General features: G+C 38.5%; 1 protein-coding gene across 1 annotated transcript in view; it reads right to left on the bottom strand.

The window, feature by feature from the left end:
• Window positions 1-8,527: 8,527 nt before the first annotated feature.
• The window catches only part of LOC117718706 (developmental pluripotency-associated protein 2-like), a 59,215-nt gene continuing 52,343 nt past the window's right edge, over window positions 8,528-15,399 (bottom strand). The window contains 1 exon segment of the mRNA XM_076912206.1: window positions 8,528-9,410. Within this exon segment, the coding sequence (XP_076768321.1) occupies window positions 8,528-9,410 (883 nt within the window).

Raw genomic sequence — 15,399 nt, 5'->3', positions numbered from 1 at the left:
TGGGATAACTTTCTAAATTGTGTGGACATCTTGTGTATTCAGATTTTATTGATATATATATATATATATCAATAATATATATATATATATATATATATATATATATATATATATATATCTCCATTGATTAACTTTAAGCATCTAGAGTTTTGATCTACTGGGTTACTGGAAGGTGAGTCCACTGACAACCAGTTAGTTATGGCTGTGAAGGAACTAGCTAGTGGCTCTAGGGATGAGCGAACTGGCATTGGAAGCACAGTGACAGGTCACTACTAGGGCTAGCTAGAGAGAGTAGCCTGGAGGACACCCAGCTGGGACCAGGTGGCCCACCAGTAGCCAGCATTAGTGAGGAAACATGGTGGCTAAGCCAGAGCTAGCCGTGCTCCTTTCTCATATCTCCCGCTACAGAAGATAATTTCATGATATAGATTTTACCTGTATACTGAGTTCACTCATTCAGAGATTGGCCATGTTTTCTAAAAACTATAAAGCTTTGTGTGAATAAATTTAAGAGCAATTAAACAAGGATTGCCACCAACTCTTGTTAAAAACCTGTAGGTTTTCTTGCATGGTGATACATGGTTTCATGGTCAAACTATTCTTTGAGTATTGGCTTCATAACATAGGTCCAATATTAATGCTGTCACAAAATGGTAGATTGAAAAGAACTACTAGGAATAGGCATGTTTTGCCTAGGACTGTCAGCTACAATAGAGAGACACCCAAGCACCCACACTGAGTCTTATTGCAGATACCACTGTCCACACCAGATGTTTATCTTATTTCCCCTTCTCAGTGACATTCAAGTATCTTCCCTTGGGCATTACTTGTTACTTAGCTTCTTTGGGCCTGTGGATTGTAGCATGGTTATTCTGCAGTTTATAGCCAATATCCACTTATAAGTGAGTACATACCATGTTTGGCTGTCTGGGTCTGGGTTACCTCACTCAAAATATTTTCTAGCTACATCCTTTTTTTCTGGCAAATGTTATGATGTCTCTGTTTTTAGTAGCCAAATAATGGTGCCTTATGTAAGTGCACCCTTTACTTGAATGCAGTATCATTTGAGTTTTTTTTATCTTAGCCATTTGACTAGTGTAAGATGGAATCTCAGAATCAATTTGATTTGTATTTCCCTGATTACTAGGGATATTGAACATTTTTAAAGTGCTTCTTGGCCATTAATGAAATAAAGAAGGAAAGAAAGAAAGAAAGAAAGAGAGAAAGAGAGAATTTATATGACTTGGACTATATTTTCATCTCTCTTTTTTCTTCCTTCCTTCCTTTCTTTCTTCTTTCTTGTTTCTCCTGTATTCCTAGAATACAGAGGGTTTATTTCTGTATTCTCTCAAGTCTCCCAAGTTCTAGGACTATAAATGTATGCATATATGCACCATTGAAAAGTTAAACCTAGCTGAGTTTGTGTTTGACTCTGGCTTGAATCATGAGGGTGTGGTAGAGAACAGAAAACCATGTGAAGAGTGACTAAGTCCTGCTTAGATATGAGAAATTAAGCTTACATCTAAAATAAAAATTGATATCTATATGATATATTTCATATATATTATAATATATATAATACATATAAATTCACTATGTTGAAATCTTTTGAGAATGTGTATAAGAAAACACTTTTATTTTCCCAAGCTATCTAAAGAATAGTCTTGCATGAGGTGTAATTTGAAGGATACAGAATAGAAAATAATGACTTGGAATTTTTTTATTTTTATTATTTTAACTTTAAATCTGAGGAATTAACATTTCAGGTATTTAAAAGGTGCTAATTGGTGGCTCAGACTATAAGCAACACTGCCTATTTTATACAAACAACAAGTCCAACTTCAACTTCTATAATTAACAGCTATTTGTTTAGAATTTAAATCATTACTTCTGGTTCTATTTCACAGTGATGACAGTCAGTGCTTCACAGAGATGATTATAGGAAAATGCCATCTCCTGGGTTGGCTATAGTACATTAAAAACATCACCACTGATGAGAAAGCAGCATGTAACTGGGGAAAGTGATTCATGTTCAAGCATACTAAGTAACTTCATTTATAAGCTCCCTTTGAGACAAGGCTAGGACACGCAGTTTCAATATTTAAGGAAAAATCATTGAGATTTTTAAAGTATATTAAGAATTATTCTACCTTATTTTAGAAAGTCAACTATTAATCAGTTGTTGGCCATCATTCTCGGGCTTTGGAAATGTTAAGTATTCTCTATACAATATTTCATTTCACGCATCCATTCAGCATTTACATACTGAATATACACTCAAAACACTGCTCTAGATACTTGGAATAAGGAGCGAGAAAAGAAAATGGTAAAAGATGAGGAGATCATTAGATTTCTATAGGACTGTGAAAGGCAGCCTGGTTTCTGTTTGAGCTAAGGTTGGAAACTCCTGGACCCTGAGGGACGGTAGGTGTTTTGCCTGGATCCTAGACACTAGGCTCCTGACACGAAGCCACAGCCCTCCATAGATTTGTGGCCATCACTCACGTAAGGGCAATGTCCCAAGCCCTTCCACAGGTAGAGGTCATGACCACAGGCTGAGTAGCCTCAAGACAGATCTTCATTTTAATGAGGTACCTAAAGGCCTGGAGGACTTAGCCAATTACGCTTTCCTTCCTAGACACTCCTCTTTGCAAAAGGTATTTAACCTCAGGTCCACCTTGAGAAAATGGGGTACAGTTTTCTCATCTACTTTCCACCATGACAATAAATGTCTTAAAACCATGGACTGCCTCTTTTCATAGGGATCCACCATGGGGAGCAATGGAGAAGACCCTTGCCTACAGAGCTGCCTTCTAGTTTCCAGTACTAGGCCTTTCTGTGCTCCCAGCCATGACCACCAAGCCAAGCCAAGCCAAGCCAGCTGCCAGCTGACCAAGCCAAGAACTACTCCTGTGTGACCTAGCCAGAGTGCTCTCCCCTTCTCCCCTTTGTCCCAGGGATGTATACAGCTGTCCCAGGACCTCAGACTGTGCTCCCCCAACCCTGGAGTGGTGTCCCCCATGGCTTTTCATAGCACAGCAGTCAAACTTCCCATGGCCTGCCTCCCCAAGCAGCTGAAGCCCTGTGGCAAAGTGGACAGGGGACCACACTTTAACCCAACAACATTTCCTAGTTTATGTTTCAAACTGGTTACTGTGGTCGCCTCGGGAAGCATAACAGAGGACAGTGAGGGTGCTAGTATAGCAGCCTGGGTAAAGAACAACAGTATTTTGGACCAGGAAAGAAAAGGAAGATAAACACATGTCAGAATTTAGAGACAGAAGCATCAATGTTCTCTCTTTGTCTCTGTCTGTCTGTCTGTCTGTCTGTCTGTCTGTCTGTCTGTCTGTCTTTCTCTGTTAATCTCTCTCTCTCTCTCTCTCTCTCTCTCTCTCTCTTTCTCTCTCTTTCTTTTCATCTCAGCACTACCCTACATATTACTATGGCTGGTTGTATTAATGTTTCCTCTCTTTAAGTTTTACTTTCTAAAGCAGGCAGAAGAGTATAGTGAATAAGTATATTTTCTCACTATCTCTAGGCTGTGAGAATGTGGGAAGCTACACTTCCTATATTTCAATTAAATAGAGATGAAAACATAGTGTCTATCTCATGCTATTGTGAAGATTAAATGGGTTGATACACAATAGGCCCTTGGAATAGTACTTAGCAAAGAAAGGCACCTAATAATTGTTAGCCATGATTATAATCATCATGATAAAACATTCTATGCAAGGGTGATTCATGAGTACCCTTGGGCAAATATAATGATTCAATATCTTGTGATAACCTAGATTGCTTTTCAAATTCAATTAAACTCTTATCAAGTATTTAAAAATAATGTAGAAGACTAACGTTGTAGAATACACAGATGTGAGCAGGCCTACTTTCACTTAATAGGAAAGGAGGTAGACAAGAAAGGGTACATGTACAGACAATTAGGTGGATTTTGGTGGCAGAGAAATATTCACTTTGCACAATATTTACTAGGTTCTCACTGTGTGTCAGCCATTACACCAGGTGTCCTTAGCTTAAAAAATAATGCTTGCCATCCTATACAATAAGCTTCTTGCCATTCTGGAACCACCTTCTGGAGAATTCAAGGTGAGAAAGCTCTCTGAGATGAGTGTATGAGGAAAGAGATGAGAATGATTCAAAGTGAAATAGGAAAAATGAATGCTCTAAGAAAATACCATATAAGCTTTTGCTATATTAAGTTTATAATTTGAATTTTAAGTAAATTTTAAATGTATGTAATTTCCCCCAGTTATATGATTTCTCTGGCAACCTTTATTTATTCTGGCATGGAAACACAAGACAAATAGCTGAGCTCTTCTCCTAATCACACGGTTAGGAGAAGACTTGCAAACGCATCATTTTAGGAATGGTCCACCCAGTCTAATATGGTTGGCAGTAGTGGTGAGGAGGAGTGTCTGAAGGGGTGAGGTGGGGTGATGAACTGATTAGAATAATACAAAGTCTATACAAGGTAACTGGAAGTCCCAGTAGAAGACAAAGAAGGTGACTAGAGGTTATTAGCTGTTGTCAGAGAGGGTTGACATTGATGTCTTTATGGGTTGAAACTACTACAGGCAATTTAACACTGTGAAATTGAAATTATTTTGAGAGATGGTTATGAATCTTGGACTCACAGTGATGGATAGGTTCCCAGAAGTCATTGAAACAACTGCGAATGGTGGCAGAGTAAACCCTGAAGGGAAGAAGTGAACCTGAAGCTCCGGATGAGACATCTGCCAAGCCCATATGCCTGAGAGGAGCAATCCACATGCCAGGTTCTTTCTCAGCCGCAGCTAAGTGTTGCCAGCCAGGCATTCAGATTCAGTATTACAAAGGGTATGCATTTTCCCAGACAAGCCAATGTACATTTGTCTTATATAACATTCCTCAACTTTAAATGTTAGCAGCTAATTTGATTTTGGAAGGACCCTGGGAGACACATATCAAACCTAAACTTGTACCAGATTTGGCACACAGATATTCACATTTTCATCATTGAGCCAAAGACTTCAGTGGTTGAAGAGTAAGCTGGGCTCAAGTATGTGAACTCTGAGGTGGTGAGGAACAAATGATATGTTAGGCAAGCCACCCTACCCTCAAGACATTCAAGGAATAGCAAGGCTGCACTATAATCTTGTCTAAATACCTACAAAGCATAAGTATTTCCTGAACAAAATAACCAAACCTTTTCCTGTGTTAGCTAACAACTGTGTTGTCTGCCACATTTGTACCCTTGTTTCATACCTTCCAAATACTAGATATGATTTACTAAGATAACTTCATAAAATTACTTGTGCTTCTGGATAGCTTCTAATTTAGAATAATGTCCTGCCAACTTAGACATTTCCAGGATAGTGTCCAATCTTTACTTGAACAAACAGAGATATCAAAATCTATGAGTCCTCACTGAAAAACCCCATGGGTCTGTGTGATATATCAATTCCTTCAAAAGAGCAAATCAATAAGTTCAACCCTGTCCAAGAACAGGAGTGTTCCAATGGCCCTTGGTCAGAGGGTACTGACCTAAGGCTTTAATCTTACAAAACCTTGTCTCTTGTTGTAACATACAATTTCTCACTATTGCAATTACTGAAAGAATGAAGTATAAAAATATATACATTGTCAAAAGAGGTAAGAGGGATAGCTTTCATCTTTAAAATGGCTTTGGGGATGTTTCAACTTTTCTTTGTGTATAATGATTTAAAATCATGTGACTGACAGCACTGGTCTATAGAAGAGAAGGGTTTTTTGAATAGATCTTTACCATATCCAATTGTCTGGAACCTAGACTATCATTGGAACTTTCTCTTTCATATCTTCCATCAATTCATTTGGATAATATTTTACAATAAAAAAAATCCCAAAGGCTAAGGTAAAAGAAAAGGCAAAATGTTGTAACGTTAAATAAATATACTTTTTAACTAGTTAGCTGTACCAAATAAGAAAACTCATTTCTTCCCCCATTGAACAGCAAATTTTGACTACTGGGTATATAAAGCATTATTCTAGTTATTGGAGGTACAGTAATGAAGGAGTTTATAATCGCTTGAGGATCGGTATGGGAAATAAGAAGATAGTTGAACACAAACAAATCATAACAAGTGAAAGGAAACCCTGTGAAAAATGCAGAGCAAGTTAGAATGCCAGAGATGAGGTGATGGGAACTAAAGGAAAACTAATTTTGATGAGATACATGGGGAAGGGGTTAAAGGGGACATTTGAGTATAGACTTGAATGGACCATGGATGTCCTAGTAGATTGGTGAGCCTAGTCATTGAATCTGGGGAGACCCAAGCCTGGGATGAGTATGGAGATTGAAAAGGTAGGCAATGGACAGGAGAGTTACTGTGTGCCATGACAAGAACTGGACTTTGTTATAGGTATCTTGGAAAGATAATGGAAGAATTCTGGCAAGGGAGTTACCTGATTATTACATTTTAGAAGACAATTTGATTACATGTGGAGTCTGGAGAAGCAAGGGGTGGGGGAAGTGATCAATAAAGAGGCAACTGAACCTAGCATGTTCTATCAAAGAAGTCCTATCCAAGTTTTTAAAGACTAGGGCCTGTTATAAGAGGTTTTATTTAATAATATCTGAGGCTCTTTTCTATTCACCATGACATTTCAATTGTGCCAGGTTAACGTAATTTATGAGCATATTTGTAAATTTCTGGTTCACTGACCTGTATACATAACAACTATAGGTCATTTCAAGGTCATTGGGTTTCTATTTACCTGAAGAATTCTCCCTCTGTGGTCCTGCCATTACCTAGGGTTACCCCTCTTCGGATAGAAGGGATGGTGTCTTATTCTAATTTGAAGAGCAATGCAGGAATTGGAAGATAATTAGATTTAAGAGATCTGTGAGCTGAGAGCTGACAGGATTTGCTGATTCTCTAGCGATGAGTTGCAGAATACAAAAAGGCATTGTGACTGGTCTCTAATCACCTAATGATTCATTAATAATGGCATTACTAATTGAAATGTGAGAAAATTCAGAATAAAACCTCAGATCAAGATTTCTCCAGGAATATGCTATGTTTACAGAGAGTTAGAGTGTGATGCTAAGTATAGAAACACAAAGAGAAGTAAATATTTGTACATCTTAGTATCTAGAATATGCATCCTCTTTATATTAGTATATAAAGCCAGTCTATGCATGTTAGTTACCCATTCATAATGTCTTATACTTATGAAAAGACAACTCAAGGCTATGTTGCCAGTTATAGTTAAAACAACTCTCCTAGGTTTTAAAGGACTAGAGCCTGTTATAACAGAACTTATTTAAGTATATCTGAGCCCATTGGTAGTCACCATGATCTTCCTGCTCTGCCTGATTAATCTAAATTAAAGCTATATTTGCAATGTCTCTAGTCTTCATTATTCCATAGATGTGATAAGAATTGTTTCTTTCCCTATCCCTTGGATCCTGTGTCCTGAAGACTTCTTCCTGTGATACTTACTCTCCTTAAAGTTATTATATTCTGATTGGAACATTAAAGATGTACATCACAATCATAATTTTGGGAAGCAATATGTTCTAATGAAATGAGTCAGTTATAGAAGAACTGTGGGATTAGAAGTAGGAGATAGATAAGAAAGATATAAGTGAAATCAAAACAGAATAGAAGAGACTAGAGAACATAGAATGTAGCCCTGAAGAAGTGCTTTCAAGGAAAGTAGAAGCCATAGGTTTTTTTTTTGTTTGTTTGTTTGTTTAGGACAAGCAACAAACTCTACAATATATAATATAGTCAATAATATATCAGTACTGGCTAGGCAGTGTGGTACAGGCACATAAATCCCAACACTTAGGAAAAACCACAAGTTTCTGGTCTACCTAGAATTTCCAGGCCAGCTAGAGTTACATGATAAAGCCTTCCTCAAAAAAAAAAAAAAAAAAAAAAAAAAAAAAAAAAAAAAAAAAAAAAAAAAACAAAAAAAAAAAACCCTATTTAAGCCTGGCAGTGGTGGCACACACCTTTAATCCCAGCACTTGGGAGGCAGAGGCAGGCGGATTTCTGAGTTTGAGGCCAGCCTGGTCTACAAAGTGAGTTCCAGGACAGCCTGGGCTACACAGAGAAACCCTGCCTCGAAAAATCAAAACCACAAAACAAAAAACTATTTAAAAAAGTACTTTCTGCTTTGTTAATTTGAAACTGCTCCCAACTCCCCCCTAAAAAAAAATCTATGTAAAGAAAAAAAAAAAAAAGCCCAGTAAAACAAACCCACTAAAACAAAATCATTTCTCAGCTAGCTAAGCATTTAACAAATCCAGCACAAGACCATGAGGAGATGCCTCAGGTGTTAAGATTAGAGTGATGGATGCTGACTTGTCTGCAGATTCTCCGCTCTGCCGGAAGAGACAGGAGGAGGGGCTTCTGAAGACTGATGTCCAGGGTTTTGTTTTTTTTGTTGTTTTTTTGTTTTTTTTTTTTCATTATAGAGATCACAGAATGTTTTCTTTTGCTGCTTCCATTCCCTTCAGATCAGAGTAAAACTGTGATATGGTCTAAGGCAGCATATTTGGAGGTACGGCATTTTTCTTTGCACGGCTTCTAATTTTAAAGTTTTTCATGATCTTCTTGTTGCTGTGAACACATTCAGGACATAGCAAATTATCTTCTACTCCTGGTTCTGGGATAACACAGGATGGTAACAGGAAGAGAAAATTCATCCTTTGGGGAGTGTCTGGAACCCAGGTCTGACCAGCATAAAATTACAGGCGAACCCAGCCTTTCTTATGTGCAGGGCACTGCCTGCCATGGACAACACACCATCTGAATCCAGTGGTTTCTGACAGAAAGGCCTCCACATTAGAGAGAAGAGGACAGCGATTCGCAGACATGGACAGAGCAGCTCTCGTGGCAATTCTCCCCCAGACTGCAAGTGTGGAGGCCTTAGGTGAAGTTAGAATTTCCAGGATACCGCTCTCCTGCTTCTGACTTTTGCAGCTGCTTGGAGGCCCGATTCCTCTGAAGACTATCTTGGGTTTCTTGGGACCCAGCTTCAGTCTGGCCTCACGAGATTTGCTGGGGACATAACATTTTTGTTTAGCATATGAATGCCTCTGAAGTCTCAAATAAACCTCAACTTTCTTGCTGTCTGTACTCAAGTTATGATAACGACACCACTCCTGAAGCTTGTTCCGGGACACATGATTAATAGGAGACAGGGTGAGTGGAGGAGCGGTGCTCGGTATGGGTCTTGTTGGGTGTTTGATTCCCTCATACCTCACCAGAGAACGAGCTGGTGTTTTGTGGTCTATGACTGAAGAAACATTTGATTCCATAGGATATTCTATGGTTGACTCCTCAGTAAATGGGACCAGCGTTAGAACCACACTTTGTTCATCCACATCTTCCTCAGATTGGTTCTGGTTGTAAGCCTCGGGCCTAAGTATGACATTTTCAGGCAGGCTTGGGAGATGATAAAGGCAGCAGCTAAATGGATGCCGACTTCTTTTATACTGAAGCCATAGTTTTGTAATAGTGGCTATTTGAGTATGAAGAAACACTAGTCTATGTTATTTTTTTTGTTTTTCTTTTATTGGATATTTTATTTACATTTTAGATACCATCCCCTTTCCCCATTCTCCCCTCCCCCCCAGAAGACCCCTATCCAATGACCCCTTTTTCTTTTTGCCTTTATACACTTTTTAAAATTTTAATCAAAGGCTTTATAAGTTTGGTAATGCTCAATCAGAAGTGTAACCCAATACCCAACCTATATATATCAACTATCTTTGACTGGTGGAGACACGTAAACAGCTGCCTTGATATCCCCCCCCTTCTCTCTCTTTCTCTCTCTCATCACCTAGCTTCTCCGCTCCTTCTTCTCCTCCTCTCCTTTTTTTTGTTTTTTTTTTAAACTATTTATTTATTATATGTAAGTACACTGTTGCTGTCTTCAGACACCCCATAAGAGGGCATCAGATCTCATTACAGATGGTTGTGAGCCACCATGTGGTTGCTGGGATTTGAACTCATGACCTCTGGAAGAGCAGTCAGTGCTCTTAACCACTGAGCCATATCACCAGCCCTTTTGTTTTGTTTTTTATTGGATATTTTATTTACATTTCAGATGCCATCCCCTTTCCCCATTTTCCCTCCCTAGAAAACCCCTATCCTATACCCTCTTCTCCTTTTTGCTTTTATACAATTTTTTTTAATGTTAACCAATGGCTTTGTAAATTTGGTAATGCTCAATATCAATCAGAAGTGTAACCTAATACCCAACCTAGATATATCAACTATCTTTGACTGGTGGAGACATGTGAACATCTGCCTCCATGTCTGACCCCCCCCCCCTTTGTCTCTTATCACCTAGCTCCTCCTCTCTTTCTCCTCCTCCTCTCTTTACTCCTCCTCTCCTTACTCCTCCCATGTTAGCTCCTCCTACATATCACCCTTCCTGTTAAAATAAAACTTTTCCCTCAAAATACAGTTAGAGCATAACTATACCAATTTATGTCATCAAACTAAACAAAGAGAAACTTGAAGCAATCACACTAAAATCAGGGACTAGACAAGGCTGCCCACTTTCTCCCTACCTATTCAATATAGTACTTCAAGTCCTAAGAGCAATTAGACAACAAAAGGAGGTCAAAGGGATACAAATTGGAAAGGAAGAAGTCAAAATTTCACTATTTGCAGATGATATGATACTACACTTAAGTGACCCTAAAACTTCCATCAGAGAGCTCATAAATCTGATAAACAACTTTAGCAAAGTGGCTGGATATAAAATTAACTCAAACAAATCAGTAGCCTTCCTCTACTCAAAAGATAAACAGAAAAAAATTAGGGAAGTGACACCTTTCACAATAGTCACAAATAATATCAAGTATCTTGGTGTGAATCTAATCAAGCAAGAAAAGATCTGTATGACAAGAACTTGAAGAAAGAAATCGAAGCAGATCTCATAAGATGGAAAGATCTCCCATGCTCATGGATTGAAAGGATTAATATAGTAAAAATAGGTATCTTTCCAAGAGCAATTTACAGATTTAATGCAATTCCCATAAAAATTCCAAATCAATTCTTCACAGAGATAGAAAGAGCAATTCTCAAATTTATTTGGAACAATAAAAAACCCAGGAAACTATTTTTAATAATAAAAAAAACTTCTGGGGGAATCACCATCCCTGACTTCATGCTGTACTACAGAGCACAGTGATAAAAAATGCATGGCATTGGTACAGAGGCAGGCAGGAAGATCAATGGAATAGAATAAAAGACCCAGAAATTAATCTCCATACCTATGGTCACTTGCTCTTTGACAAAGGAACTAAAACCAAAGACAGATAAAACTAAAATGCTGGTTTTGGAAAAATAGACAGCATTTTCAACAAATGGTGCTGATTCAACTGGAGGTCAGCATGTAGAAAAATGCAAATTGATCCATACTTATCTCCTTGTACAAAGCTCAAGTCCACATGAATTAAGGACCTTCATATAAAATCAGATACATTGAAACTAATAGAAGAGAAAATGGGGAAAAGCCTCAAATACATGGGGACATGGGAAAAGTTGCTGAACAAAACACCAATGGTGTATGCTCTAAGATCAAGAATTGACAAATGGGACCTCATAAAACTGCAAAGCTTCTGTAAAACAAGGGATTCCGTCAATAGGACAAAGCAGAAATCAACAGATTGGGAAAAGATTTTTACCAATCCTACATCTGATAGAGGTCTAATAGCCAAGGTGTACAAGAAACTGAAGAAATTAGACTCTAGAAAATCAAATAACCCTATTAAAATGGAGTACAGAGCTAAACAAAGAATTCTCAACTTAGGAAACTCGAATGGCTGAGAAGCATCTAAAGAAATGTTCAACATCCTTAGTCATCAGGGAAATGCAAATCAAAACAACCCTGAGATACCACCTCACACCAGTCAGAATGGCTAAGATCAAAAACTCAGGTGATAACAGATGCTGTCAAGAATGTGGAGAAAGAGGAACACTCCTCCATCATTGGTAGGATTGCAAGCTGGTACAACCATTCTGGAAGTCAGTCTGGTCGTTCCTCAGAAAATTGGATATAGCATTACCTGAGGACCCAGCTATACCACTCCTGGGCATATACCCAGAAGATGCTTCAACATATAACAAGGACATATGCTCCATTATGTTCATAGCAGCCTTATTTATAATATCCAGAAGCTGGAAAGAACCCAGATGTCCTTCAACAGAGGAATGGATATAGAAAATGTGGTACATTTACACAATGGAATTCAGCTATTAAAAACAATGAGTTCATGAAATTCTTAGGCAAATGGATGGAACTGAAAAATATCATTCTGAGTGAGGTAACTGAATTACAAAAAACACACATGGTATGTACTCACTGATAAGTGGATATTAGCCCAAAAGCTCACAATACCTAAGATACAACACATAGACCACATGAATCTCAAGAAGGACGGTCAAAGTGTGTGTAATTTGGTCCTTCTTAGAAGGAGTATCAAAATACTCAACCAGAGCTCCCAGGGTTTAACCCTCCAGTCTGGGAACACAAAAAAAGGGACTCATGCTCTAACTGTATAGATAGTTGAAGATGGCCTTGTCAGGCATCAGTGGAAGAGGTGGAAGAGGTGGAAGAGGTGGAAGAGGTGGAAGAGGTGGAAGAGGTGGAAGAGGTGGAAGAGGTGGAAGAGGTGGAAGAGGTGGAAGAGGTGGAAGAGGTGGAAGAGGTGGAAGAGGTGGAAGAGGTGGAAGAGGTGGAAGAGGTGGAAGAGGTGGAAGAGGTGGAAGAGGTGGAAGAGGTGGAAGAGGTGGAAGAGGTGGAAGAGGTGGAAGAGGTGGAAGAAGAGGAGGGCCTTGGTTCCTGAAAGTTTGGGTGCCCTAGTGTTAGGGAACTCGAGAGCAGGGAGGCTGAAATGGGTGGATGTGTGGCATCATACCCTCATAGAAGTAGAAGGAGGAGGGATGGGTTAAGGGGTTTTGTGGGGGAATGGGCAAGGGGATAACATTGAAAGGTAAATACATAAAATATCCAATAAAAAAACCATAATGGAGCTGGCAATTGTAATTGAGCAGTCGAGACTTTTTGTCAACAAGTCATTAAGAGAATTCTGTATAGTCCTCATGGACAAGGTATTGTGGAAGACCTCCATGGAATTTTGAAAAGATTGGTGAGGCATGCTGTTGCTGAGACAAAGAATAATGCAGACCAGTGATTTTGCTGAGTGCCCTGACAAGGGTGACTGGGGAGCTGTATTGGACATATGTTCTTGACCCACCTTTGCTTGCCTATATCTCAGATGGGACAAGCTGCCTTGCCTCAAGGTTTTAGACCTTGTGGGACAGAGAATCAAAAAAAGAAATTATAATGTCCTTTGTATTTTTTCTTAAAGCTGATCAGCTATTATGACTCAATCATGTCTGGTCTAGAAATCAATCTAATATTGGAAACAACAGTCTACACTTGGAAGGCTGGATCTGAACATTTCTAGAAACATATTTGGAAGTTAGCTGTAGTTCAGTACAATGTTATGATAGCAAGAGATAAAGTAGGGACAGGATCTGGATTTCAAACAAGCATCAGTGCATGTTTTAAGGCTCTTTTAATTGTCAAACTAAAATTGGTTTTATCTTTTCTACAGTATTTATTGTAAGTTGCATTGACTGTATAATTTCCAATGGAAAACTGGCATGTCTGTTACAGGGGTCTATCAACCAGCTTTTGTCTTACTGCCCGGAGTATTAGAAAATCTTGATCCCCACCCCGCAAAAAAGCTTGAAAGTGAAAGTGAGTGAAGTGAGTTAGGCTTTAAGCAGAAGCAAGAGAGTAGCGGGCTTGATTATTGCTGGTATAATAGCTCTAATTTCATTAATTGCCAACACTTCTGCTTCTGCAATAGCATTGACACAAAAAGTTAAGACAACTGTTTTGTTGACCATCTAGCAAAAAAGTTACTAATGTATTGAGTATACAAAAGGATTTATACTGGTATCTGGAACAACGGATGATGCTCTATAACCTATTCAAATTATCTGAAGGAAGTTCAGGGTTCAAGAGTTAGGAGCCATCCCAAGTATCATGCAAATATCATTGGAGTAGTGCTACTTCTAAAATTTGCAATGATTGTCATTATAATTAGAAAAAAGTTTAAAGACACCTGTAGGGTATTTGGCATAATCCTAACACCTTTCTGGGTGTGTTAACTTTGCCTAGTGAGATTATAAATTTAAAAAATGCTGCTCTGTTGAGATTTGATGCTGCAGATAATGCAGATAAAATTATTCATGGCCTGAGGTCAATATTTCTATTTTGGTCAAACCTCAGGAATGGCATATATAGCTTGATCAGGCTAGCCCTTCTTGTCCTGAGAATACTTTTATTCCTGCCCACCATGTTAAAGCTTGTCTCTAACTACATCAACAGGATGGCAGCCAAAGTACATGACTTAAAACTGATAATGGACCCCCAGACAGAGGACAGAGTTATTAATTTTACAGGCTGGCAAGCCAAGGACAGGTAAAATCTTCACAGAGCCTTACCAACCTAAGACAGAAGTGCATTGCTTACGATAATGCATATTTCACGATGGGTAAGGAAGGCTTTCTTGTCAGAAAGTCCTAAGATAGGCCCAGTCTGGTTAATGCAATAAAAAGGGGGATATGTGGAGAGCTTTTGGAGCTGCCTGGCAGAAATCTATCATTGGCCACAGACAAGGAAATGGACTGCTTGGAAGAAATCTGACATAGGCCAAGGACAAGGAAATGGCCGGCAGGCAAGAATATGACATTGGGCTGGAACAAATAAGTAATTTCAGGTAGAAATCTAAATCCTAGGCTAGAACAAAAAATAAATTTTAGGCAGGAATCTAAATCTTAGGCTAGAACAAAGAAGTAATTATAGGAAGAAATCTAAATCTTAAGCTAGAACAAAGAAGTAGGCTTCAGGCATGAAAATGACTTTGGACTAGTACAGGGAAGTATGTTCAGATATTTTGATCATCCTGATAAGCCCTTAGAAATAGTGATCACAGGAGTGATTACAGGATTCTGTTTATTGTCATGCATGTTCTTTGATTATATGGGTTTATTGTCTTCTTCATTCCTGAACTATTTGTATCCATTGTAGTGCTAGTTCCTCAACCTAGAACTGACCTTAATATTTTCATGTAATTAAAACAGTATAAAGTTCAAAAAGGAAGAGGAGGGATGGGATAGGGGATTAATGTGTGGGGGGAATGGGGAAGGGGGATGTCATATGAAATGTAAATAAATAAAATATCGAATAAAAAAATCCATCCCCTTTCACCTTTTTTAGAGTACATCCCTTGAGAGACACAGTAATCATGTGGCTCAAACTATAACACTCACAAACTTGAAATAGTTCCTACATCTTGAATTATTCTAAGTGTTCTTATAT

This window comes from Arvicanthis niloticus, chromosome 13, assembly GCF_011762505.2.
Source record: "Arvicanthis niloticus isolate mArvNil1 chromosome 13, mArvNil1.pat.X, whole genome shotgun sequence".
In the NCBI taxonomy this organism is placed as follows: domain Eukaryota; kingdom Metazoa; phylum Chordata; class Mammalia; order Rodentia; family Muridae; genus Arvicanthis; species Arvicanthis niloticus.
Note: the sequence above shows the minus strand (reverse complement) of the source record. Positions and strands in the feature narration are given on the sequence as shown.